Source organism: Raphanus sativus, unplaced genomic scaffold, assembly GCF_000801105.2.
Source record: "Raphanus sativus cultivar WK10039 unplaced genomic scaffold, ASM80110v3 Scaffold2518, whole genome shotgun sequence".
Lineage (NCBI taxonomy): Eukaryota > Viridiplantae > Streptophyta > Magnoliopsida > Brassicales > Brassicaceae > Raphanus > Raphanus sativus.
In genome coordinates this window covers 1-15,156 of record NW_026617826.1, presented here as the reverse complement: position 1 = coordinate 15,156, position 15,156 = coordinate 1, and the positions used below count along the sequence as shown (strand labels likewise).

General features: G+C 35.2%; 3 protein-coding genes and 1 pseudogene across 4 annotated transcripts; 2 read left to right on the top strand and 2 right to left on the bottom strand.

Moving 5' to 3' along the window:
- Positions 1 to 832: 832 nt before the first annotated feature.
- LOC108814281 (receptor-like serine/threonine-protein kinase SD1-6) lies at positions 833 to 4,675 on the top strand. Its single transcript, XM_018586815.2, has 7 exons — positions 833 to 2,148; positions 2,823 to 2,960; positions 3,038 to 3,228; positions 3,309 to 3,519; positions 3,607 to 3,844; positions 3,942 to 4,092; positions 4,183 to 4,675. The coding sequence occupies exons 1-7, from the start codon at positions 852 to 854 to the stop codon at positions 4,510 to 4,512; spliced, it is 2,556 nt and encodes an 851-aa protein (XP_018442317.2). The 5' UTR covers positions 833 to 851; the 3' UTR covers positions 4,513 to 4,675.
- A 422-nt stretch (positions 4,676 to 5,097) lies between these two features.
- Positions 5,098 to 7,432, bottom strand: LOC130505700 (probable acyl-activating enzyme 12, peroxisomal; annotated as a pseudogene).
- Positions 7,433 to 7,998: 566 nt separating this feature from the next.
- On the bottom strand, positions 7,999 to 8,827 carry LOC130505699 (uncharacterized). 2 transcript variants are annotated; one of them, XM_057000300.1, is made up of 2 exons: positions 8,411 to 8,827; positions 7,999 to 8,327 (listed from the first exon to the last, which is right to left on the bottom strand). In XM_057000300.1, exons 1-2 carry the CDS (start codon positions 8,727 to 8,729, stop codon positions 8,014 to 8,016), a joined length of 633 nt encoding a protein of 210 aa, XP_056856280.1. In that variant the 5' UTR covers positions 8,730 to 8,827; the 3' UTR covers positions 7,999 to 8,013. The 2 variants fall into 2 exon arrangements, with proteins under 2 accessions (XP_056856280.1, XP_056856281.1); XM_057000301.1 differs by having other exon boundaries at positions 7,999 to 8,213.
- Positions 8,828 to 12,702: 3,875 nt separating this feature from the next.
- On the top strand, positions 12,703 to 14,312 carry LOC130505701 (receptor-like serine/threonine-protein kinase SD1-6). Its single transcript, XM_057000303.1, has one exon. The coding sequence runs from the start codon at positions 12,777 to 12,779 to the stop codon at positions 14,067 to 14,069; it is 1,293 nt and encodes a 430-aa protein (XP_056856283.1). The 5' UTR covers positions 12,703 to 12,776; the 3' UTR covers positions 14,070 to 14,312.
- Positions 14,313 to 15,156: the final 844 nt, after the last annotated feature.

The following is a 15,156-nucleotide window of genomic DNA, read 5'->3' as shown; positions in this document are numbered from 1 at the left end:
AAAACTATTTACTTCCTTCTTTTCTTTTGAACATCCATTTTCAGCTGAGGTTTTTTGTTTGGGTCTGCACATTTTTGATTGGTTAACCTGGCTCTCTTTACTTTACTAGCTGATCAATATTTAAAACTATTTTTTTTTGTATTCTTAGTATTAATTAGTTGAACCAAATTATTACATATTTTTGATTAGTTAACCATGCTCTATGTGCTAGCTGATCAATATGTTAAACTGTTTACTTTTTCCAATTTAAGCCTTTTTACATGTTTGTATTTTAATTAAGGAACTAAAAAAGGCAATTTAAGTGTTCAACTGTTAAACTGGCTATCATACAAGAACGTTCAGTTTCTAGGTGATTGTGAAGACTATTCTAGAGCTTGCAATCAACATCAGGAGGAGGACCGAAAGACTCTACCATCAATGAGACAATAATAATGGTCCAATATATACATCCTTAATTTATCTAAGCTTAAAAACTTTTCTTTTAGCCATGTTCCTAGAAACTTTGTACAGCAACAGTGATAGAATTTAAGTATGTGTCTGGATTTGTGGTCAATGATAGCAATAGTGATAGAAATTGAAGTTGGATATGCTTGGCTGGTAGACATTTATTGGGAAAAAATGGAAAACTAGGGAAGAACATTAAAATTCGACGGGTCAACTCTATATTCAACAGATCTTTGATATTTCGAATACAAACAAGAAGACCAAGAAACATGCTGTAGAGAAAAGTCGTGGAAGTATCCTTCACACATTGAACCCACAACATGTGTTACATCTATGTGTGTGTGTGTATAAATTTAATTTCCTCATAACTCAAGACAACGGCGTAGAGGGTAACAGAGAGAAAAAAGATGAGAAATGTACCAAACTACCTCCATCCTTACATCATCTTCATCTTCGTCTTCATTTTCTTTCCATCTTTCGGTGTCTATGCCAAAACACTATCTGCTACAGAGTCTCTCACAATCTCAAACAACAAAACCATTGTATCTCGTAACGAAACCTTCGAGCTCGGTTTCTTCACTCCCGGAACAAGTTCACGTTGGTATCTCGGGATATGGTACAGCAAAATCCCTACCAGGACCTACGTATGGGTTGCCAACAGAGACAACCCACTGTCTCATCCCAACGGATCTCTCAAAATATCATCAGACAACAACCTCGTCATTTTCGATCACTCCTCCGACACACCTGTTTGGTCAACGAATCTAACCGTTGGCACTATGAGATCTCCACTGGTGGCAGAGCTTCTCGATAACGGTAACTTCGTGCTCAGAGACTCCAACAACAATAACAACGAGTACTTGTGGCAGAGTTTCGATTTTCCAACAGATACTTTGCTTCCGGATATGAAACTGGGCTGGGATAAAAAAACCGGTTTAGACCGAGTCTTGAGATCCTGGAGAAATCCGGAGGATCCATCGAGCGGCGATTTCTCGGTTAAACTCGAAACCAGAGGGTTCCCTGAGTATTACGTATTCAACAAAGAGTCAATTATCTACCGGAGCGGTCCATGGATCGGAAACCGGTTTAGCTGCGTACCGGAGATGAAACCAATTGATTACATGGTTTACATTTTCGTAGCGAGTAACGAAGAAGTGACTTACTCATACCAAATGACCAAACCCGACGTATACTCCATACTAAGCGTAACCTCGACGGGAAACATACAACGACGGAACTGGATCGAGACAGCGCAGACTTGGAAACCATTGTGGTACCAACCAAAGGACATATGCGACAAGTACAAACAGTGTGGGAGTTACGGTTATGGCGATTCCAACACCATACCGAACTGTAACTGCATCAAAGGGTTTGAGCGACGAAACGAGCAAGAGTGGGCTTTGAGAGATGATTCAGCTGGTTGCGTGAGGAAGACGAGGTTGAGTTGTGATGGTAGAGACGGGTTTGTGGTTCTGAAGAAGATGAAACTGCCGGATACTACGGCTACGGTTTTGGACAGAGGAATTGGGTTGAAGGAGTGTGAAGCCAAGTGCCTACAAGATTGTAACTGTACGGCGTATGCTAACACGGATATTCGTGACGGCGGGTCGGGTTGTGTGATTTGGAAGGGAGGGCTTTTGGATATCAGGAGTTATGCAAATGGTGGTCAGGATCTCTACGTTAAACTAGCGGCTGCTGATCTCGGTTAGTTCTTTCTCCCATGCCTTTTTAAGGGTTTTGTTTTAGTTGAGGCTACCTTAGTTAAGGATCAAAGCATGTGATCACCCCTTTTAACACTTCTATCTAAAGTGAAGCATTTCTGTGGATGTCTTCACCCCTTTAACATTTACTTCCGGTTGTAACAGATTAATTTCTTTTGGGTCTTTAGACTAATATAATTGTCTGTTGTCCAAGAAATAAGATCAAACCATGTGATTGGATTGCTTTCTACTAAGTTGATGTAATAGCATTTAATATTTTTTGCTATTGATCTCAAGAGTTTCAGCTAAGATCACCTAATTGTAGGGGTGTGATACTAGGAAATTTCAGAATATAAGATATGTGGTTAAATATCCATTCAAATATTAAGATATAAGTTGATGTTTAGATCACTATAAATCCATAATTTTTTTGCTTCAAAAAATCAATGTTAAAACTAAAGATCTATCTAATATTTTTTAATTGCATTACTAAGCGAAGCTACTGATGATTACTATATTAGGCACAAACAGTATATCTCAATATTAAGTATGGTTTAAGCTTAGATTCAACACCAAAAATATTTATATTTAGGTCTAGTATAATGTTTTTATCATAAGTACAAGGGAGTGACCTTTTTTTTTGACAAGTACGTACTATGTGCCTCGTTTATATTGCAGATGTCAAGATAACAAGCCATGGAAGAATCTTAGGTTCGAGTATTGGAGTGGCCATTTTTCTTCTAATAATTAGTATCATCACCTTCGGCTTTTGGAAAAGAAAACAGAAGAGATCTATAACAATTCAAACACCTAATGGTAAATCAATGACTCATTTTCTTTATTTTGTCTGTAAATTCTGAAAGTTCAAAAGTTTTTGTTTCTGAATGAAACAGTTGATCAAGTGCGAAGCCAAGATTTGCTAATAAACGAAGTGATATTAACAAGCTATAGTTACATATCCGAAGAAAGCAAAACAGAGGATCTAGAGCTTCCATTGATGGAGTTTGAATCTCTTGCCATGGCGACAAACCGATTTTCTGTCGCTAACATGCTTGGACAAGGTGGTTTCGGTATTGTTTACAAGGTAAAAATGATTCATAAATGTACTCAAAAATCTATCAATGTACAAGGTTTTCATTCTATAATCGAACATGTCTGTAATAGGGAATTTTACCTGACGGGAAAGAAATTGCGGTAAAGAGACTATCTACAATGTCTCTACAAGGGACTGATGAGTTCAAGAATGAGGTCAGACTAATTGCTAGGCTTCAGCACATAAACCTTGTCCGGCTCCTCGGTTGTTGCGTCGAGAAGGGCGAGAAGATGTTGATATATGAGTACTTGGAGAATCTAAGCCTTGATTCACATCTCTTTGGTTAGTGACTCAAGATAACTTCTATTCTAACAATGTAACTTATTCGGGGATAAGATTAACATGTTTAAAATTGTGATCGATTTGTAGATAAAATCCGACGCTCTACCTTAAATTGGCAAAAGAGATTTGACATTATCAATGGTATTGCTAGAGGACTTCTTTATCTTCACCAAGATTCGCGGTTTAGAATTATCCATAGAGACTTGAAAGCAAGTAACGTCTTACTTGATAAAAATATGACTCCAAAAATCTCGGATTTCGGGATGGCAAGGATCTTTGGACGGGATGAGACAGAAGCTAACACAAGGAAGGTGGTTGGAACTTAGTAAGCTATTTGTTTCCATAACAACAAAGAGTTTTCGTCTTAAATCTAAACCAACTAGAAAACATCATAAAATATGAATCTATTATACCTTATGCAGCGGTTACATGGCTCCAGAATATGCAATGGACGGGATATTCTCTATGAAGTCGGATGTTTTCAGCTTTGGGGTCTTGCTTCTTGAAATTATAACTGGCAAGAGGAGTAAAGGGTTCTACAACTCTAACCGTGACCTTAACCTCCTTGATTTTGTAAGCTGAGAACAACTAAATTTGATATTGTTTCACTGCATCTTATATCGCCATAACACTAAATGAAAGATTCTATATTTTTACGGACAGGTGTGGAGGTACTGGAAAGAAGGAAAAGGGATAGAGACCGTAGACCCAATCATCATAGATTCTTCATCATCAGCACTCCGGACAGTACATGAAATCTTGAGATGTATACAAATTGGTCTCTTGTGTGTTCAAGAACGTGCTGAAGACAGACCAGTGATGTCGACTGTTATGGTGATGCTTGGGAGCGAAACTACGGCTATTCCTCAGCCTAAACAGCCCGGTTTTTGCGCTGGGAGAAGTCTTCTTGAGACCGAATTGTCGTCGGGTACACAGCGCGATGATGAATTGTCAGTGAACCAAATCACCCTCTCAGTCATTGACGCCCGGTAATTTGTAACCCGAGACAATCTGTTTATCCTTCTTAGAAGAATGATTTTCTAGACTATTCATGAATTGTCAGTGAACCAAATCTCCCTCTCAGTTATTGACGTCCGGTAATTTGTAACCCGAGAAAATCTGTTTATCCTTCTTGAAAGAATGATTTTCTAGACTATTCAAGCAAAATAAAAAATACAATAAATGTTTATAACTAAATTTATTATTTATTTTATTATAAAATTTTCAATAACTATCAATAATATTTAATCAAATCAAATATTCTCAATTAATATTTTCTGAAAGGTATACAAAAAGACATATCTAGCCATTCAGAATGCCCCACATCACATTACCATGCATCAACAAGCATATGATCATTTGGATCTTCATTTTTATCAATGTAACATTTTTGGATGCATTAGAGCCTGGATGCAGTGTTTTAAAAACTTGCCCAAATGACTGAACCGAAAATGTTTTGGTCATGGATCAATATGGTTTAACCGGATTCAATGAAATTTAACTGAGTTAAATTAAGTTCAATCAAAGAATAAAAATATTAATAAAATCTAAATGCTTCGGTAAATTACAGTTATTTATAATAAAACTTATAATATGTTTATTCAAAAATAATTTTATACTAATCGAAACATAAGTATCAGATATCTAATATCTCACATATATTTTCCGTAGGGATTTTGCATGAGGGATGATATTTAGTGCTTAATGCCAATAGTATTGTCATCATTAAGAACCAAACTTTTAGCGATATTTCTTAACTTATGCTTAAGAATCTTTCCGTTGCCGTTCTTAGGTAGTTCTCCCATGAACACAACCCTCTTCGGACACATAAAATGAGGCAGATTCTCACGGCAATACTTAATCAAATCACATTCTCTTGTCATGAACTGATCATCACAGTCTCCTTGACTAGTCTTACGCTTTTCTAGAACAACGAACGCACAAGGGGTTTCACCCCACATAGGGTGAGGCATGGCCACAACAGCAGCCTCGAGCACTTTCTTATACTTATAAAGAACATTCTCAACTTCAACACTGTTGATGTTTTCACCTCCAGATATGATAATATCTTTGGACCGATCTTTGATCTGTATGTGCCCATCTGGATGGATCACACCTATGTCTCCCGTGTTGAGCCATCCGTGCTTAAACGCTTCAGATGTAGCTTTCGGACTCTTTAGATACCCTTTCATTAAGCTGCTTCCTTTCATGACAATCTCTCCCATTGTCTTCCCATCGCGTGGGACACTCTCCTGAGTTTTCGTGTTCTTTACGTCAACGTCAGCCAGGGTTAAGATGCCTACCCCTTGTCTTGCCTTCATCTCCATCTGTTGCTTTTCTGGTAGTCTGTTTTAATAGTATAAATATAAATGTTAAATCGATTTAATAACATTTAACATGACTTAAAGCATCCACAGTGGGCAATTCTTATGAGAGATCTCATGATAAAATTATAAAATGATATAGTAGGAGAATTTATGAGATAAGTTTCTTTGTGAAGAGACTCTCATCAAAATCAAGATACCTCAAACCAACGTGTCATTTTAACATTGAACAAGTTAATTTGTTCAAAATTAATTATTATATTATAATAATTTGATCAAAAAATATAATTAATAATTTTTACTAAGAAACTCTTTTTGAGAGAGTCCAGTAATGATGCTATTATAAACTTTTTGTACCACGAATATATATTACCTGTTCCACTCGTCATTCCACTCACAAAAGAGAACAGCACCAGTGGCCTCCGTGAGCCCATAGACATGCAGCACTTGAAAACCGAGCCGCTGAACTTTCTCTACAAGGGCAGCAGGAGGCGATGAACTCCGGTCAAAACCTGAACCGGCCTGGACTTTGTGACATGTCAAGTGGATTCCTTGAAGCAAAATGTTGAAGACTGTAGGAACACAACACATATGCGTCACGCCATGCAATTCTATGTTTATTATAAATCTCCGGGGCAGACACATGCCTGATACAGACGTTGGTGCCCCACGTGCTGCCACCGACCATGTGAGATTCCATCCGTTGCAATGAAACATAGGCAGAGTCCAAAGGTAGACCGGGAATGTCCCCATTTCCCAGCCCATAATCACGCTCAGAGAGCTCAAATACACTCCACGGTGGCTAACCACCACACCTTTTGGTTCGCTCGTGGTACCCGATGTGTAGTTAACGAGATGGGATCCTGCTCGTTTTGAATACGGAACATACGTGCAACCAAGGAGGACGAAGGTTCTCCCGTACGGATGAGCCCCTCGTAGTCTAACTCATTGGACGAAACCCTCTTAGGGCAATCAGGCTCGTCAATGAATATGACCAGCAGGTTCAGCTGTTCTTCGTCGGGTAGTAGATAGAGCGCGGCTCTAGCTAAGGTCTCTAGGTTGGGTCTACGAATAATATCTTGGACTGTGCGTGGCGAAGATTGCGGCGATGGATTTTGCGTCGAGGCGGGTGTTGATAGGGTTAAGGACAGCTCCAGCCATGGGAACAGCGAAGTGCATCTCATATATGGGATGTTTGGGGCAAGAACGGATACCTAAACACATATTTATGTCATGTCTCATAGTCGTATATCCAAGTTAAAGTGAAATAGAATTATTTCTTATATTCAGATTTGTTTGATAAAACCTACTATACATAATAAACTTTTTTTGAACAAAACATAATAAACTTTAAATAAACAAATAAAAAGATTCGTTGCAGAGAGAGACATACGACATCATTCTTGGCGATGTCAAGAGATAGGAGAGAAAAGCGAGACGACAGCAACGGTCATAGGTCTGAGGCCATGTGAAAGAGTTTCTCCATAGATTATGGAAGTTCTATTTGGATAACATTCTGAAGCTCTCTTCAAGAACGTTATGGGCGTTAGAGGAGCGTTGTTTGCTTCACATAACCTCAGATTGTCCATCTTGTTCTTCTTAGTGTATATTTATGTTTTGTGTCGGTGTGAGGGAAGATACATGTAGATCTTATATATAGTGTGATCTGGCCTCTCTCTCCCCTCAGCAGCAAGTGGTTTTAAGGGTGGGAAGTTGACATTTAATTTAAAGTGTTCAGCAGCCTCAATTGTTAGCACTACGCTATCATTGGGCGTATAAAAGAACTGAAAAAATATACCCAAAACTTTCAAATATTCAAACGATTTTATTTTTAGAAACGAGAAACAAACCAAATTAAATCGTGAACCAATGTGTATCTGATTATCCAAAACAGTTTATATACTTCAAATATTAATTCTATTTAATTTTAAAATTACAAATATTCTAAAAATACTAATTTTTTTTTTGAAACACCGCTTTCATTAAAACTAAACATTCGGGCCTTTGAAGAAGAAGTAATCATGGCTCCACTAACAGTACAAAGCGACAACAATATAACATAAAAAGATAAAAGTAGAGAAACCTCTTGGATAAATTGACAGCGAATTCTGAGTAAGACTCAAATGCGTCGAAGTAAAGTTCACGGCAAAGCCGGAAAGTTGAAACTTAGTCACTTTGAATCGTGACGTTGATAGACAATCACACCTCGGAATATCGTCGAAACGAAATCCGTTGCATCTTCAGGCCCCGTACAGACCGCTCCACAAGATAACAAAACGGTTAGAGATTTTGACAACTTCATCTGCTTTGTAGCAGGAGGGACGACTCTTCTCATGGAGAAGGTCTTAGATGGTGGTACTGGTGAATCCACTGGCACCCACAAAAATAAAGATCGCTTCTGAATTGAAGGATATAACGTTGCGTTCACAATAGTTTGGATCAAAGGTTCGGTGAATCCATCGAGACTCATTGAAAAACTATTAACTATAACCAAAAGCAAAGATAACTTCTGGGCTTGGACCTCATCTTCAAATTAATATTTTGAAAGATAGAGAAAGGACTGACACCTTTTGAAAATGACTTGGGCCTGGCCCATATAGAGGAAGTGGAAGGGCTGATGTCAGCATCACGTTCAACAGATCTGAGCTTGCGCAGTGTGCGTGCGGCGAAATTAGGGCACACCTCGTCGGCGGGATGAAGGGTGGTGGCGCAAGATGGAGGAGAGGGGGCTGTGAAGATCGAAAAGTTAGGGATTAAGCAGCAACCGGAAAGAGATACGGAATCCCGTTTGTAACATGAAGTTGAAGAGCTGCGGTGGCTTGAGGCGTTCTTAAAGTCTGAGATTTGAGCTTTATCTGAGAGTAGCTCAGATCCAAAGAAATCCATGGGACTCTTCTCAGATCTAAAGCACAGTGGAAGGTTAAACTCAGTGAAGGGAAGGAGGTGAAGTGAGGCGCCATTTGTGCAAGCAGAGCGAGTTGCAGGTCTGTGCAGAGAGAGGGGCATCCCTTCCGTGGGTCGAGGTGGGGAGAGGTGGTATTTGTACCCGCGTTTCCAGGAGTCCCCGGTGAAAGATGCAGGTCCGGTGGTCTCCAAAACCGAGCAAAGACCACGAAGGTCTTCTCTAGTTTTGAAATTTCCAGATCCAGAATAATGATTGAGTAAAGGCAGAATAAATGATAGAACGAGAGCTTTGACTTGTAGCAATAGAAAAATGAGCAAGATTGAGTAGAGGCGACGCCGGCGAGCTCTCGCTCTCGGCGTCGAAGAAACACGACTGTCTTGGTAAGCGCGTCAGAGAGAGAAATGGGACCGTTTTTTTTCTTTATGATATACACTATGCATATATAATTATATATAAAGAGAGAGAGAGAGAGAGAGAGAGAGAGAGAGAGAGAGGAGAGAGAGAGAGAGAGAGAGAGAGAGAGAGAGAGAGAGATCTAAAAATACTAATTATAACCCAAACTATCCATAAAAATATTTTAATCTGGAGCTATAAAACCAACCGACTGTAAAATGAGGTTCAATTTGAGTTTTGAATCCTATCAATTTTTCGATCGGTCCTATATTTTTAAAACAAAAAATAAAATCGAACCAAAGTCAACTGAATGATTACCCAAATTTCTATAATATAATTGATATACTTTTAACCAGAATATGTTTTATCAAAAACAATTAAAATTATCCAAATTATCTAAATTTTTAATCTAGCTAGAAATATGATATTTAAATCCAGAAAACTCCATTTTCTTTTACTTTTTTTACCCGAATTAACCTAAAAACCATAACCGAATGAGATCTAAATTATCTTGGATATTAGGCGGTTTTAACTTTGTTATCCAATTCGAACCAAAAAGCAAAATAGTCAAACCAAATTTTTAAATACTCGAACGGATCCTAAATCTGTAACCATAAAAACCAAAAAGTCAAAAGAACCGAATGAGAACCAAACCAAAAACCAAATGCTCACTCTAATCCGGCATGGAGTCAAGGATCATGTACAAATAAAAAAGACAATAACATTCTTTTTTGGTCAACTTTCTTCCTCTAGCAACTTATGATAAAATAGTTCACTAAATTGTTTTTAGTGTTTTCTAATCCAGAAAATGCAAAATAATATGACTTGCCTGTATTAAGGAAATCATGAGCTAAAGTTTATTTTAAAAAAATTCTATCTGTTTTAATAGAATGACTGTTAAGGTTTTATTATCATAAAATTACGAAAATATAATTAAGTTACATGATAATTTCATCTGTAGGTCTATTAGTGACATTTTGTCCTCTTGAAAAAGTTATTAAAAGGTGAAATCTTGGGTTTAAAGAATGTCAAGCACATCGATAATTTATATGGAGGAGTCAGTGAAAACTCACATTCGAGGAATTAGGATCGATGCTCTTTAAGAATGCGAGTCGGGGTCCACGGACGAATTGTCGCAAACACATTTTATGTAAGAGTTATTCTTGGGTTCACCCCTAGAGTGAACCTAGAGGTTCACTCAACCAATAGAAATCACTCATTTCACAATTGATATCTTTTAAAAAAGGAAACAAAATATTGTCAAGTTATATTATGTTTTTAAAATAAATAAAATGAAAAAAATAAAAATAATAGTAGTTAAAAATGATTTAAAAATATATTTTTAACATCTTCGAAAAAAATAAACTCTAAACCCTAAATCATAAACCCTAAACCCTAAATCATAAACCCTAAACCGTTAAGTATACCCTAAACCCTTGGGTATACGCTAAACCCTTGGGTATATGCTAAACTCTTGTATAATCTTAAACTCTAAACCCTAAACTCTAGTATATGCAAAAAAAATTAGATATTTTTTATGCCATCATCGAAATACTAAACCCTAAACTCTAAACCCTAAACCCTTAGGTAAATCATAAATACTTGGATAATCCTAAATTTTAACTAAAAAAACTAAACACTAAAACAATAAATCTTAAAAATACTAAAACCTTAATCTTAATCCCTAAACTTTTTTAGGATTAAGGGTTTGGTATTTTTAAGATTTATTGTTTTTAACGTTTTGACGACGGATTTAAAATATTTTAATTTTTTTTTGTTGCATATATTACTACTTTTATTTATTTTTAACATTTTTTATTTTAAAAATATAATATAACTTGATAATATTTTGTTTCCTTTTTTAAAAGATATCAATTGTGAAATGGGTGATTCCTATTGGTTGGGTGAACCTTTAGGTTCACTCTAGGGGTGAACCTAAGAATAAGTCTTTACGTAATATGCATGGTTTTTAGTGTCAATAGAACGAGAGTTTTGTATCGTTCAGTTACAAAGGCATGTGAACGATACAAACAATAAATGAATTTTATGGACACTCCACGGTTGTATGGGATAACATCTTGTGGTTTTTTTTATGGATTTATCTTTATCAAGGGTTGTATGTAGGCCAGTAGGAGTGGACAAATTGTTAAGATGTCCTAGATTTGCGGACCAGATCAGACATTTAATGTTAATTATATTAAGTTCATAGTTTGACAACATAATTTCTGGTCCAATAGCCATTGCCTATATGGCCTAGATTTATTTTATTAACCGATACTAAGTTTCAACATTTGTTGATCATGAAATCCTCATGGTAGTTGTTGTCCGATTCTTCGAACCTCTTTCCTTCTCATCTTTAATCTTCATTGGTCTTACAAAATTAGAAAATTTTCATCTTTAACGTATACTTCCTTTCCTCCTTTCTAAAAATAAGAGGAAGTATTTTATATATTCTAAGAAAATTAACTAAAAATACATATTTCGAAATATCAATTAGTTCTGTATTTTTAAATTATAAAATTTTATTACTAAAATTTTCAAAACTGTATACAATTTTTAGGAAATTATAAAATTTTAATCGTAGAATCATTATTTTCCTATATATCTACAAATTTTATAAATACTGTTTATTTTTTATTTTGATAATTATTCAATTTATACAATTTTATTTAATATATTTAATTAAAATAAACAGATATAAAAATTTATCTAAGATTATAATTCTAAATATATACATGCATATTTTTGAATATAATTTAAAATACATAAAATTATTTATTTAATATATTTAATTAAAATAAACAGATATAAAAATTTATCTAAGATTATAATTCTAAATATATACTTGCATATTTTTGAATATAATTTAAAATACATAAAATTATATTTATCTTAATTTTATGTTTAATTAAATTAAATTTATATTAAAATATTTATAAGAAAAATAAAATCTACAATATTAATAAAAATTTATTTTTAAATATAGATTAAATTTATCTATTAAAATTAATTTAAATTTAAATATTTTTACTGCACATAGTGCAGGAAAACACCTAGTATTTTATATATTCTAAGAAAATTAACTAAAAATATTTGAACTGATTAAATACTATTAATTAATAACTATTAAAAAGCGTATAATATAATCAAAAAAATAAATTTGATTGTAAATATTCATTGTATTTTTATATACCTGAATATTGTAGTAAACATTTTTTTTCAGGGAAACAGAGGGAGTACTTACAAACGTCTGTGTTCCGTATACTTGTTCTTTTGTCGGCCCGAATAGCTTAATTTTATGGATTTTCTAGCTTTTATTTATGTTCAAAAAAAAAGTTGGGTTTGTTTGGTTGATACACAAGAACGAACTGAAGAGTGGTTTTACCTGCTAGGTAAACTCCATAGTCAATAGTATTTCAAATACAAACAAGAAGACCAAGAAAGTTATGTAGAGAGTAGTCGTGTACGTTCAACGAAAATACCTTGAAACAAAAAGAAAAGAGACTAGTAGTCGTGTAAATAACGTTCACACATTGACCACACGACATGCTTGATTGACATCTTCAAAGATATATTTGTATAAATATTTTCATACTCAAAGACAATTAATGGCGTAGAGGGGGAGAGAGAGAGAGATGAGAAGTGTACCAAACCACCATTATCTTTACACATTCGCCTTCGTTTTCATTTTGTTTCCAGCCTTCGGTGTCTCTGCTGCCAGCACTATGTCGCCTACAGAATCTCTCACTATCTCAAGCAACAAAACAATCATATCTCGTAGTGAAACCTTCGAGCTTGGTTTCTTCACTCCCACGTCAAGTTCTCGTTGGTATCTCGGGATTTGGTACAAGAAAATCCCTACCAGAACCTACGTATGGGTTGCAAACAGAGACACTCCTCTCTCAGAGTCCAACGGATCTCTCAAAATCTCCGACAACAATAATCTCATCATTTCGGATCATTCCAATAAACCTGTTTGGTCCACTAACCTAACAGGAGGAAACGTGAGAACAACTCCAGTGGTCGCAGAGCTTCTCGATAACGGTAACCTCGTGCTCAGAGACTCCAACAATAACAACGAGTACTTGTGGCAGAGTTTCGATTTTCCGACAGATACTTTACTTCCGGAGATGAAACTTGGTTGGGATCTTAAAAGCGGAAGAAACAGATTCTTGAGATCCAGGAAAACCCCAGACGATCCATCGAGCGGGGATTTCTCGACTAAATTCGAAACCAAAGGGTTCCCAGAGGTTTACGTACGCAACAAGGAGTCTATAGTGTACCGGAGCGGTCCATGGGATGGGATCCGGTATAACGGCATACCGGAGATAACCCCGGTTGATTACCTAGTTTTAAATTTCACAGCTACTGATGAAGAAATAACTTACTCGTACCGTATCACAAAAAGTAACATTTACTCCATCTTAACCCTAACCCCCACCGGGTTGTTACAACGATCAACTTGGGTTGAGAGATTACAGAGCTGGAGACCGTTATGGTACTCACCAAAGGATATATGCAATAACTACGAACAGTGTGGGAGTTACGGTTATTGCGATTCCAACACCTCGCCGGTTTGTAACTGTGTCCAAGGGTTTAAGCCAGTGAATAAGTGGGATCTGAGAGATGATTTTGAGGGTTGCGTGAGGAAGACGAGGCTGAGATGTGACGGTACGGATGGGTTTGTGCGGTTGAAGAATATGAAGTTGCCGGATACTACGAAGACGATGGTGGACAGGGGGATTGGGATAGAAGAGTGTGAAGCACGGTGTCTTAAAGATTGCAATTGTAAGGCGTTCGCTAATACTGACATTCGTAATGGTGGGTCAGGATGTGTGATTTGGACCGGGGATTTGTTGGATATCCGAAATTTTGCTGACGGAGGTCAGGATCTCTACGTCAGACTAGCAGCTGCTGATCTCGGTTAGTTTTTTTTTACCTTTACATTTTAAGAGGTTACTAGATTTTGATCCATGCAATCACTCGGATGTATTTATAAAATTTGTTACCATATTTTTTTCATGTTAATATTAAAATGAATAAAAAATCTGAATCCAAAAAGTCAAATCAATCATAATCTAAAAAAATAGTAATCTAATCCAAATCAAAATTGATTAAATATCCAAATTATTCAAAATATTGATATCTACAGAACTAAAATGAAATTATATCTGAATCATAATATCTCGAATACCCAAATATATTTGAAATTAAATTATATACTTATGTATATTAATTATTTTTAGTTTTAGTGTATATAAAAATATCCAGAACATATGGCATTTTTAAGTTGGTTTAAATAATTGAAAATATAAATAAATAATCAAAACTAAATATCTAAAATAGGTAAATTATATTCAAAACACCAAAAATACTTAAAATAATCATTAGTTATCTATCCAAATAGTTAAACCAAATCAATTTATATGTTAAGTTTAGATATTCTGACATATGTTAGTCAAATTTATATATAATATATTTTTTTATAGATTTTGAGAAATTTTAAAATATATAATGAATTTTAAAATTTTAAAAATAATTTAAATGGAGCATCTGAACCCGAACCGAGCCTGCAAAGATCCAAATCGAATCCGAACTAAAATTTAAAAATATCCGAATGAGGCTGAATCTTTGGCCCTAGAAACTCAAAACCCAATTAGACCCGAGCCGAACCGAATGTGTACTCGAACGTCCACCCCTACTCAAAACCTTAGTAACATAAACACTCACAAGTAATTAATTGTATTTTATATGTACCATCATATAAGTAATCATATAACTAATTATATTTTATATGTACTATCATATAAATAATCACATATTATATTTTAAAATTTTAATGTGAAATATAAAAACCATAATTTAAGTTGGTATATTAAATTAGACTTTGTATTGTATTTTGTTTATATATATTGAAAACAGTTTCAATAATGGTTATTGGAAAATATTTTAGTAAAAGTAAAATTTTGAATATATATGTATATTTTTAATCAATTTTTGATATAAATAAACTTT